Source organism: Lepidochelys olivacea (assembly GCF_965140295.1).
Source record: "Lepidochelys olivacea isolate rLepOli2 genome assembly, chromosome: 3".
In the NCBI taxonomy this organism is placed as follows: Eukaryota; Metazoa; Chordata; order Testudines; family Cheloniidae; genus Lepidochelys; species Lepidochelys olivacea.
Window position 1 is genome coordinate 148747585 of NC_140413.1, and position 12657 is coordinate 148760241.

General features: G+C 52.9%; 1 protein-coding gene across 1 annotated transcript; it reads left to right on the top strand.

Moving 5' to 3' along the window:
* The first annotated feature begins 33 nt into the window (after nt 1–33).
* Nucleotides 34–11464, top strand: POLH (DNA polymerase eta). Its single transcript, XM_084624154.1, has 10 exons — nt 34–405; nt 483–617; nt 1664–1890; nt 2777–2946; nt 4159–4262; nt 5617–5736; nt 6799–6922; nt 8495–8560; nt 9318–9490; nt 10507–11464. Exons 1-10 carry the CDS (start codon nt 269–271, stop codon nt 11348–11350), a joined length of 2100 nt encoding a protein of 699 aa, XP_084480280.1. The 5' UTR covers nt 34–268; the 3' UTR covers nt 11351–11464.
* The last annotated feature ends 1193 nt before the right edge of the window (nt 11465–12657 follow it).

Consider the following 12657-nt stretch of genomic DNA (forward strand, 5'->3'; position numbering starts at 1 on the left):
CAAGCAGCCGCACATACCGCGCCAGTTCTCCGAACCGGAAGAGGGAGCTTATATCACCGGGGCGCGAGAGCAACCCACCGCGGGAAGTGCAGTTCCCAGCATGCACCGCGGGCCTCCTGCCCTCATCCTGCTGCGCGCGGGGACTACAGCTCCCAGCAGACCGCGCGCGGCGTCACGGCGGGGGCGGGGAGCAAAACAAACTGCCGCCGGGCGCGGTCCGCTTGAGCCGTAGCCGTTGACTTTTCCCGGCGCGCGCGCTCGCGAGGCCATGTCCCGCGGGCGGGAGCGCGTGGTGGCGCTGGCGGACATGGACTGCTTCTTCGCGCAGGTGGAGCAGCGCCGGGAGCCGCGGCTGCGGGGCCAGCCCTGCGCCGTGGTACAGTACGACGCGTGGCGGGGCGGCGGGTACGTGCTGCCTCTCCCCTCCCCCACCCCTCCCGCGGCCCCCGGCCCGCCCCACTCTCTGCACTGTCTCCCCGCAGGATCATCGCCGTCAGCTACGAGGCGCGCGCCTTCGGGATCAGCCGGGGCATGCGGGCGGACGAGGCCCAGAAGCGCTGCCCGCAGCTGGTGCTGGCGCGGGTCCCGGAGGCCTACGGGAAGGCGGACCTCAGCAGGTGAGGCGAGCCCGGGGCCCGCTGGGCGTGTGTGCAGCGCCGCGCGCCCTGCTGTAGGGTCGGGGTCCCTCCTGGGCGCTAGGAGACGCTGACCAGAGGGGGCCCGGGTTTCAGGGTGCGAGGGAAGAGTGGGAAACCTACGCTAAGGCTGTCCCAGCCACGACCCGGGTCTGTGCTAGGGCCCAGGCAGGGAGCGGCTATGTGTGCACTACAGCTTAGCTTGGGATAATTTATGTCCCTCAGGGGTGTGAATAAGCCACCCCCCGGAGCGACATAAATGACACAGACCTAAGCCCTGGTGTGGACAGCACTTGACATGGCTACCGCTGCTCACGGGGGCTGGAGGAATGAAGCTGACAGGAGCGCTCTCCCGTTGGGTTAGAGCGTCTGCACTAGTGGTGCTACAAGGGTGCAGCTGCGCCACTGTAAGCTCTGTGGTGTAGCCGTAGCCCCACTGGAAAGGTCATCGTAGCCTGAGCGTAGATGCTTCCTGCATCGACGGAAGGGGTTTTTGCATCAGTGTCATTAATTCATCTCTCCAAGAGGCAATAGCTGGGTTGCTGGGAGATTCCTTCCATCGGCTGGCTGTGTCTACACCAGGGGTTAGGTTGGCATAGTAACATCTCTTAGGACTGTGGGTTTTTTGGCACCCCTGAGAGATGGAACTATGCTAGTGTAACTTCTCACTGTAGATTAGCCTTCAGTGTCTGAATCTATCAGGGCAGACCCTTCCCTAACACTAACCTCATATTTAGAAAACCCAACTGAGATGTGCCCAGACTTTCAGCCTCTGAGCTCATCCACACGAGGGTCAGACTAGTGTCATTGAATAGTGGGGCTAAGATATTCATGCAAAACATAAACTTAGCTTTGGGAGAGGAGCACATCCATTAAACCAGCTGCTCAGTAGCCCAAGTGGTTGGCTAGGTCTCAGCCAGTAGGGAAGTTGGACGGAGAGACAAAAGGAAAGAGACACCGTGGGCTGAGAGGCCGCTGAGTCCCAGGTGCATGACAAAGATTGAGCTCCTTATGTCTTTCTGCTGCAGATACCGAGAGGCCAGTGTAGAGGTGATGAAAGTGATGTCGCGCTTTGCTGTGATTGAGCGTGCCAGCATTGATGAAGCCTACATGGACCTGACTAGCGCTGTGCAAGAGAGGCTCAAAAAGATGCAAGGGCAGCCTATCCTAGCAGAGCGGCTGCCAACTACTTACATCCAGGGACTGCCAAATGTCTCTACAACAGCAGCAAAGAATAAGAGTGTGGATTGCAAAGGTAATGTCAAGCCACCAGGCGCATGCTGCTTCTTTTCCTGGAGTTAAGCAGTTCCTTTTTGCTTTTCATCTTAGTTTATTTCCCTTCAGCTCTAAAGAAAGTGAGGGTAAAATGAAATTGCCCTACACTGCAGTTCGTGTCAAAGAGAAAGTAAAATGCAGGCCTCACAGTGTAGAAATGCCCTAATGCAAGGGAAACAAGGCTGTCCTAAGGAACAGGTGAAAGATGACTTACTTGTGACTGTGAAAGGCCAGCATTGCAAATAGAGTCTGGGAAAAGATTTCTAGAGTCCCTTTTCCCTGTTTGGCCCTTCCCAACCTCTTTAATCCTTACTTGCCATGCAGAGTGTCTGGTCCCAGGGCTCTGTTATCCATGATCTGGTGCTGAAGCTCAAATTCAGACTAAAGTTTCATTTTCAAAAGAAAACATCTATGGGCTGAAATGTACCCAAACAACCACTTGGGAGCACTGTTGTTCATGTAAATAATTGAGCACTTTGCAGATCTGGACAAATGTACCTACAAACTTGGGTCTTATCTAGAGCAAACTCATTTAGTCTGTTTCAGGTTTTTTTTTTGAAGCAGAGAGCTGTGTGTGAAAGTCTTACCTCATCTCCATCTCCTTCTCCAGCTCCTATTGGTGCAGTTGGGAAGTAGTTGTCTGTTTCAATTGTTTGGCAGGAAAGTGACTTGCTTTCCTTTTTCCAAAGGACGTGTCTGGCAAATAGAATTTCTCCTCTTCTAAATGCACTGGTGCAGGGAGCTTACCTCTTGACCATGGAATAAAGGTGCAATGACAAGTGTGTGGCCACTGTTCATTCTAGCTTGCTAAAACCACCACGCTTCTTGCTGTGTTGGGCTTTAATCCCCTTTGTGCTCTTTTTCAGAGGATCTGCGGCAGTGTGGCTTGCACCAATGGCTTGAGTCGCTGCCTTTTGCTGACATCAGCTGTCCAGAGCTGCAGCTGACAGTAGGAGCAGTAATTGTGGAGGAAATGAGGGCAGCTGTGGAAGCAGTTACTGGACTGAGGTGTTCAGCTGGGATTTCACACAACAAGGTGTGTGTAACACAATCGGGTGGTTTTGTTTCAAGTGGTGTACTTTGATTATGCAGTAAAATAAATGAAACCATCAGAGTCAGCATCTGATGGAATCTGAGCAGAATGGAACATCATGGCCACATTTAAATGCATGTAGTTGAAAATAAAGCATGGGGATAGGCTGTAATGTGTGCCCAGTACTGTTTAGATGTAAACTACCTAGAACCGGATTCACTTACTGGCCAGGGCTCTGATTTTTCTGGCATATCCCGAGCAGTCAACTCACTGTGGAAAAGCACTTTAAAGTGCTCAGGAGAGAGTCCTCGCTAGAAATGACTGATCTTAAAGTGTGTGTTTCCTTCCGAGAATGAGGAGACATATTCTGTGCCCATAGGAGGGCTTTACTGATGTAAACTCCTGTTTAATTGAACAGAAAGAACCCTAGTTCAGTGTCTCCCCTCCTCCCCACATCCCACCCCACGAATGCTGATGTGATGTGGGTCAGGTTGGCTTTCTGGTCTTCCTGTCTGGTGGATGTGCTTTGGGTAATGTACAACCAGCCACCAGCAGCAACCACAGGAACACACACACAGCCAGCTGCAAAGGGGAACTGACTCACTCCGATACTGCAGCTCTGAGTTTCCTGCTGCATTAACTGTGACACCTTTTACTGACTAGCATCTTGTAGGTTTCCTTCTGTAGCACTCTGTTGCTGCTGACCTTGCAGAGAGAAGACTAAAGGAGACACAGCAAGAAAGAGCAAGACAGGAGCAGAGAGGATGGAAGAGGAGAGGCCCAGACAGAGAAAACAGGCATGGGGTGGGTAGTAGGGCAGGAGTGTGAGGGCTGCTCTTGGGATTTTAGCACAGTTTCCTGACCAGAACTGAGCCAGCACAACCATGCTGAACACACTGAGTCCTCTAAACTGTCTAAAGCAGGGTTCTGACTCTCTTCTCAGAGCTAGACTGTTGCAGTTGACATTGTGTTTAAAGACAGTTTAGCCAGCACAGTTCAGATCCTGTGGTAGTTAATAACGGGGAGTGAAGAGTGATAGAACCTGAATCTTGTCCTCAACAGAGCTGTGCCCATGGAAGATGCTGTGGAATCCTAAAGCCTAGAGAGAGCCCTTCAGCTATTAGCTGGGGGCTCTACTGCAGAACCTAGTAGGCAGTCTTTTAGAAGCATGTAGGGTTTGCAGTAATGGGGTTTCCACACTCTTCCATATTTCAGGCACTGGCAAAACTGGCCTGTGGGCTGAACAAGCCCAACCGCCAGACGCTGGTATCCCAGGGATCTGTCTCACAGCTCTTCAGCCACATGCCCATCAGCAGCATGTAAGTATTGGGGAATCGTGCTTTCGCTGAACCCGGGACTTGGACTGAGCTGGCACCTGGCAGTAGAGTGTATCAGCCCCTCTTTCATGCTGCTGCTTTGTTCACCAGAATTTAAGCTTTCATTTAAAAAATAATCTCTAGCTGGTCTGGTTGCCAAGATGCACATTTTAGTTCATGCTCACTCTGCGTGCAAAACTCAGTTGAATATCGTGGAGAGGTGTGAACTGCCCTATTCAGCTCAGTGAGGGCTAATTCAGATGCCCAGTGATGATGATGTAGACATTTTGGGCTTGTCTACATGAACATTTAGTTTGCAGCAGGCTGGGGTATGAATCTACCTCACTGCACGCTGTCTGGACCCTGTTTACGCTCACTAAACAGTTCCTTAGTGCACTTTAAAACGGGACTAGATCAAAGCGCATTACCAGATGGTTTTTGCATGGCAAGCTAATTGCAGGGTCAGTTCACACCGTAGCTTGCTAAGAACTAATTGTTCGTAGACAAGCCCTTAAAATATTAACTACTTCACTGCTCGTTAAAGCATGCAAGAAAAGAGAAAGGGGATCCTATTGGGAAGATCTGCACAATTTACTGAGCATGACCGCTCATTCTGACACCGTGAGTGACTGGTTTGGGAGATGCTGTCATTCGCTCCTTCCCCAATGAAGGAGGCAAGCCCAAAAGGCCTACCAGAGTTCAATTGGCATCATTTGAACCTGTTCCTAAGGTGTAGCTAAGCTCAAGAAGTGCAGTTGGACAACATGCAAGGCTCACCAAGTGGAAACATGCAGACTCCTCATGCTTGGTGTATTCAGACTTTAGTGTTGGGGAGCTGAGCACCAGGAGCCTGGAGAACATGCACGGTCATATTCTGAACATCTGCACAATCTACTATGAACAATGTCTCGGGAACAATGTTGGAGCTGAAAAAGTAACCACCAACTTTTCCAGTCGGAAGCCGTGCTCCAGAGCTGCAAAGTTAGCATCTGCCTTCAGGCAGCTACTCCTGGGGTCTTTCCTGCCCACATAGGAATGGCTAGATCTGGGGAGAGGGCAGGGAAGAGTGAGTGAACAAATAGATTTTAAGCAAGGGTGCGTGCTGGGGTGCTGCCTTTGTGCATTTCTGCCTTTTCTCTCCCTGTTCCTATGCGACCACGTCTCAGGCTAGGAATTGATGAGCTGTCCCATCCTCACTGGAATCATCATGTGTTGCTCCTCAGTAAAGGAGTCTGGCCAGTCAGCGCTGCTCCCTCACCTATCCTGCTTCCTGCCAGTGAATGGGAGCTGGGGTGTGCTGAACATGCTTCAGTCTCCATGTGACAGTTCTCTTCTATGTTTCCTCCTTCTCCTGCAGCCGGCACCTGGGAGGGAAGCTGGGTGCCTCCATCGCAGACGTACTGGGAGTGGAGTACATGGGGCAGCTGACCCTATTCAGTGAGTCACAGCTCCAAACTCACTTCGGAGACAAGACTGGGTAGGTGACATGCTGGCTTCTAGGCTGCAGGTCTCCATAGGATAGTAGGCTTGTGTTCTCCCTCCTCTTCATGAGTAGATCTGTAGGCCATTCTGCTGAGGTTGTTGCGCAGGAGAGTTTCTGTCTGGGCCTTTTCAGGATGGCATTGAGACAGTGTCCTGTAATGGTCTGCTAGGCATGTGAACTGGCTTTTGATCTTTCCAAGCACCTGTCCATCCTCCCAAGGCTAAGCGCTTGTTTTTCATTCAGCTGTCCCCTGTATGCTGCTGTGGAGTATGTGCTGCTCCAGGGACACAACTCAAGCTCCGGAGCAGGTTAGAGAAGATGGAATGGGAGGCAGCAGTGCTCAGGCCCAGCACGGAGGCTCATCATTTACGTGTTGGGAGCTTAGGAATACCAGTCCCAAGCTTGGGCATTGGGAGCTTAGGATACCAGTCTGAAGCCTGAAATGTCCAATGCACAGAGCAGTGGCTGGGAACCTCTAGTCTAGGGAATGCTGCTGTTGTAGGGAGGGAGTTGGGGCACTTGAGCAATAACTGCTGTAAGGTATTTCCCCATTAGTAGCTGAATGAAATCTGCTGCTGGCTGCCATTGCAGCTGCCTGGGGAGCTGGAACCATCACCTGAATATAGTTTAAAATGGCCAAGCAGAGAAGCAGCCCGTTGCTTCAGCTAGCTGAAGTCACCTAGCTCTGTAGCCCCAGATGCGGCCAGTGTGAGATGCAGTTGGGGTCATAGCTGTTGGATAATACCTGTGCAGTACTCTGCAGGAGTAAAGGACTCTGTGCTAAGGGGTGAGTCCCATGGGGCCCATTGTGTGGTTTATCTAACTGCCTGCCTAGGCAGGTCTAGGCAAGGATAATTCAAGTGGCTGGCTGGGTTTAGAACAGAAAGTTATCCCTGAACCCTGCCTGTGTGCACTGCCCCAGGAGTCCCTGGGGCCTTGTTTCACATGCAGGTGTGCAGGAGCCATGAGGTCTTCCTGATCTGAATCCTCAGTGAGCTCAGGAGGAGAGATGGACCATTATCAGCCTTAATCTCAAACCTCATGTGGGACTTTCAGGTCCTGGCTCTATGATCTGTGCAGAGGAATTGAACAGGAACCTGTGAAACCTAGGCAATTGCCTAAGTCCATTGGATGCAGCAAGAATTTCCCTGGGAAAGCAGCCTTGACCACTCAGAAGCAGGTAAGAGAGCGTGTGATCTCCTGAGCAGAACTGGTTTGAACCTGAGATAGGGATAGTTATTGATCCATTCCACAGGCTGCAGCCCCCTCCCTCTGGGCTCAGACTATGTTGCAAGAGCTGCTGCATTTCACCATGCTGAATGCAGCGCCCTGAAATCGGGCTCTTAGGCTTCGTAGAGTCTGTGCACCAGCAGCTGTGTAATTCCTTTGGGGAAACACCTTACATCTCCCTCTATCAGCAGGGAACAGGAGTCTCTCAGCCCTTCATACTCTACAGCACACTGGTCAGTGTGGAGTGAGGGGAGGGAGTGTTCCTTTATCCTGTCCTCTCCACAGCTGTGCGCATAATCCCTTCTTGGCACTGATGGATTTCTATCCCCTTGGTCCTGCTGTGCCTGAGGGAGCACGTGGATGTGCCAGGATGAGAATGTCCTGTACACTATATTCTGCCTTTGCCTTCGCTACAAGATGTGCTCCTGCTGCTTTTCCGTCTGCCTTGGTTAACTGCAGCTAGTGGGAGCTTGGATGAAGACCGCTAACGGATTGTGCTGCTGAAATTCCCTGTCATCTAGTTGCGTCTGTCAGGATTGCTGGCCTTCTGTTACTAAGTCTCTTCTCCAAGGGGAATCCAGATTCCTGCTGGAAAGGAGCCTTTAAATGCCTGGATGGAATGAAAGTCCTTGTGTGACTGCAGCAGTGCAAGTGGTGGTAAACCTGCTGCTAACACAAATGCCACCCACATCAGCTGGGCCCATACTGGAGGGCACCTTGTCTTTGGGCAGGGTGCGAGAGGGTTCTCTAAGCATCCATATGATAGAGCAGCACAAAGCTGAGCTCTGAATCTCCCAGCCTGCTTTCAGATCCAGATTTAAATGGACATTGTCATGTTAGAAACTCTGTCCTTCCTTGTGTTACTAACAGCTGAGAAGGTGGGAGTGAAGACGGTTCTAAAAATCTACAGGATTTCTGCACTTGCTGCGTTTCCCTTGGCCTGGGACAATGTCACTAGACGTTCTGTCCCTTTCAGATTCCCAGCACTGACATGTGCTGCAATATCTGGGATGCTCTAGATCAGTGGTCTCCAAAGTGGGGTGCGCCAGAGGATCCCAGGCGGTGTGTGGCAGGAGGAGTGCCGCCGGATGGCACTCCGCCGTTTTTTTTCTTCGGCAGCAGCTCTTCCCCTCCGGCGGCATGTCCACAGCAGGTCTTCCGCTCTTCTTTCTTCAGTGGCATAGTGGAGGTGCACGATCCAAAAACTTTGGAGACCACTGCTCTAGATTCTGGGGCATGGTGGATGCATCTCAGATTAAATCTAAACCCCGTCTCCCTTGGGTTTATTGATTTGCTGGAAGCATTTGTGGTGATCTTGGGGTTTGTAAGAAACTGACCTTGTGGTCCTAGTTTGAGCCAAGTGCCCCTTGAATGTTCCTCACTGCCTGGGGCTCTGGCTGTCAGCAGCTTGCCGAGTGTGGTGATGTTCAGGGCTGACTTCCAGGTCCTGTAACAGCAGCTGCTTGGATGTGTGTGGGGATGTCCTGGGGCTGTATCAAATGCTGCTGTGTCCTGCTTGCAGGTGCAGCACTGGCTCCTGCAGATGGCCTTGGAGCTGGAGGAGAGACTGAGCAAGGACAGAGACCAAGTAAGGCGGGGCTTGAGGGTTTTCTGCCTCTCTTGCTGTGGGGCTGGGCCAGAGGCAGCAGGGTCTTCGCTACCTGAGCTGTCTGACACCAGCCTGGGGGATGTGGTGACTGTGGTGAGTGGCAGAGGAAGTTGCCCTGCATTCAAACGCACAGCTGCTGGCTGACTGAGTTAAGAAGTGAGGAAGGACCCAGAGAGGGAAAGGTGCTGTAGGAGGGCCTGACCCAAAAATACCCTGAGCTAACCACTGTCCTCCTCTCCCCTCCCTTAATGAATGCGAGCATTAGGTACACGAGGGGATGAGTGTGCTGGGGCAGGCAGCTTCCTCTCTGTGCACCTCAGTCCTAGCATGCGCTTCCTGCTGGCTCACTTCTGGGAGCCCTGCCCTACACCACTAAAAGTGAACGAGCTGCTTTATAACCCATGGATCCTATGTTGCTGGCCAGGGCTGAGATTAACCTGGCAGCTGTGCTGTATTGTGATGTGGATAAAGGGGAACGTACCTGTGTAGGGCTGGAAGCAGGGATGACACCCCCTCCCCCGATACATGCACAAGGTGTATGAGCCCCTCACACACTCGGTATCCACCTCAGACTGTGATGATGACAGACAGCAGCTGATCCTGCCAGGACAGGTGGTGGCATTGGATTGTAAAGTTACTGGCTGGCAGTGCAGTGCTCCAGGCTGAGCGCCTCTCTGAGCACATTCCTGGCATTCACTGCTTTGCCCTGTACTGCAGCTGTGTCCTCTCTCTGCAGAACTGCCGGGTGGCCAAACAGCTGACTGTGAGCATCCGCATGCTAGGTGATCAGCGAGCGAGTGGCCTGTCACGCTGCTGTGCCCTGCCCCGCTATGACGCCCACAAGATCAGCAGTGATGCCTTCATGATCATCCGAAACTGCAATGTGGCTGGAGCCCAGCAGGCTGCATGGTGAGCAGTTCCCCTTCCTGGCCTCAGGGTTGGTGTGTTGGAGGAGGGGGGCTGGGCTGTGCCCTGGGAGATGACACATGCAGGACAAAGGGGCTGTGCTGAATACAGACAGGAGCAGGGATTGAATTTGGAAGGAGCTGGCTCTGGCAGAGAGAGCTGGGGCCCTCAGAGCTGGAAGACACAAGGCACATGTTGTCCTAGGCTCAGCTGCAGGTGAGCACTACCCATCCAGAAGGGCAGCTGTTGAGCATCGTCCTCCCCCAAACCCCCACCATGCAGCGCTAACTTCCACCTTCAGCATCTGGGTGGTGCCAATAGAAAGGGGGGCAAGGCTGTGCTCCTCTGGAGTTGGAATGAACTGAGCTGTACTGCTGCACCGTGAGTACCTGGCTGGCTTGTACTCAGGGTGCCATCATCCCTGGGATAGCCAGAAGAGAATGACTGTGCTCTGGTGGTCAGGGGGACAAGATACTTGTTGGGCAGAGAGGGCATGGGGGGGGGGGGGAAATAAAAGCACTTTAAGTACAACCTGTTTCCTTTCCACTTTCATGTCCTAGCTTGGACAGGAGGATGAGGTGTGCCCAGCACACCGCAGTGACTCCTTCAGGACAGCTTGTCCCTGACTGGGAGCCTGAGAGTTGCAGGAGCTCCCACCCCTGGCAGATGGGACTGAGGGTTCAGGCTCCTTGCCAGAATCCAGGGGGCCTGGCAAGTCCCTCTGCTCAAGTCACATTCCTCAAGGAAGCGCTGCTTTGCTCCTGGCAGGGACACAGGCAATCTGCAGCGCCCAGGCCTCTTACTGCAAAGTCACGAGGAGGAGGAGGGGGTACGAGTGTTTGGCCAACAGGCATGACTAAAACATCCTCCCCTACCAGCCCACCAATGTCCTGTTGTCTCAGCTGCTGCACTGTCACCATGCCCAGTGAAACCTGACACACTGACTTAAATCCTGCCTTGAAAGGCTTCACACTTCTTTGGCTGGGTTTGAGCTGCTGCTAATCTGCTTTTCTCCATAGGTCCCCTCCGCTTACATTTCTGCATATCTACGCAAGCAAATTTTCTGAGGCTCCCACGCTCTCTCCTGGAGGCATTGCTGCCTTCCTGACCAGTGATGCCCAGTGTACCCTGCCAGCTGGCACCAATGCAACCAGCCCAAATGTCAAGTGCACTGGGAGCCCAAGAAAAGAGCCCATCAAGAAGCCCATCAATGCTATTGAGTCCTTTTTCCGGAAGGCAGCAGAAAGGCAGCGAGCCCGTGTGGCCACAGGGCCCTGCCTGCCTAGTGTCCCCAGTGCAGAGGCAGAGTTGTCAGTGCCTGATCCCTGTGGCCAGAGTGAGAGAGACGGTCTCATCCTCGGCAAGAGTCAGACTCCAGAAGCCCTTGCGAGGCACAGTCCCAAGGATGGCAGCTCCCCCTCCCCATACAGACGGCTTCCCCCTGAGGAGTTGCTCCCTTATCCTGCAGAAACGCCCTCTGCTGACCCAGCCTCTAGGAGCACTCTGAAAACAGAATCAGCTGGAACAGCTGCTTCCCAGCTCCCTGAGTGGAAGGAGCAGAGTTTGCCATCCTCTGCTGGGTTTTCACAAGGCCCTGCCAGCTCACCAGACCAGCTGCACTGTGAAAAGTGTGGCCAGCAGGTGCCAGTGTGGGAGCTCCTGGAGCACATGGACTATCACTTTGCTGTGGAGCTGCAGAGCTCCTTCTCCGAACCCAGCCCCCTCAGGGCCCCTGCTGCTGCTTCCAGTTCTCCTGCCAAGAGCAAAAGCAAAGCCAAGAGCCCTGGTGGCTCCAGTGCAAAGCGACCCAGGCAAGGAGTGACCAGGACTCTGGAGTTCTTCTTTAAACGGCTGCCCCCCTAGGAGCTCCAGGACCATTTTAGCCTGAAGTTGAGTGATTTGTGAAGTTTTTATCCTTTCTGTAAAGAACTTTTATCCAAAGATTGCATAATAAATGTCTGGAACCTAATGAGGCTCTTGGGGAAACACAGCAGGGAAATGCACCCACCTTTTCACTTGGCAGATTCTGGTAACAGTTCTCCTGCCTCTAGGTGCTGATGCTGACAGAAACAGTGTCAGGATGGCACAGCATGCATAGTGATCAGGTGTTCCCATGGTCCCATCACTAGGCATTTTTTGCTCTGCAAACAGTAATGGATGTTTACACTTGCAATGCTCCTGGGAGTTGGGAAGTGTCATTATCCCCATTTTACAGCTAGGGAGCTACAGCCCAGAGGGATAGTGATTGCCTCAGGGAGAGCTGTAATCCCTGCAGTGCCTTAACCACAGGATCTTCCTTCTTGTCTGACTATTCTAGTTATTTAGTATAGTACCTCCACTCCTTGCTACTGGGGCAGGGAGTGGGGCAATGTGGTAGCTGAGCCCTACGTTCCACACTCCTTCACCAACATCCTACAGCATAGGGGGAGTTTCTCTAATCAGTCCTGTCTGAGAAGCTGCTGTCAGTGCTAAGGAGTCTCCAGGGGCACAGTGATGCTCTACAGCAGGAGTGGGCAAGCTTTTTGGCCTGAGGGCCACACTGGGGTTCTGAAACTGTATGGAGGGCTAGGTAGGGAAGGCTACCCCCCCCCCGACTCTTATCCACACACCCACACTTATCCAACCAATCCCTGTCCCCTGACTGCCCTTGGGACCCCTTGCCCCTTATCTAATGCCCCTGCTCACTGCCCCCTTACCATGCTGCTCAGTGCACCAGGACTGACAGATGTGCTGCCTAGGTGGAGCCAGCTATGCCACCATGCAATCTAGAGCATTGGGGCAGGCTGGTTGCTCTTGCAGCTGTGCTGCCTGGCAGGAGCTCACAGCCCCACTGCCCAGAGCGCTGGTGGCACAGTGAGCTGAGACTGCAGGGGCATGGCCAGGGGCTCAAGGGCCAGGCTGGATGTGGCCTGTGGGCTGCAATTTTCCCACCTCTTATCTACAGCTTTGTTCTGTCAGCATAGCCTCATGTATGGAGGGATGTGATCCACTCCTCTGGGACAAGTATGTTAGCTCTAGTCCCCTTTTAGGGAGGTTTTTTCAAAGCCATGGCATGCCAGCATACTGTGCAGGCCTTTCTTCCTCTCAAGGCAGGGAAGCCAAGGCATGGTACAGTGCATTGCATTGTAGATTATGGCAGAGCACTACAGCTGAGGAGGGTCAAATAGCAC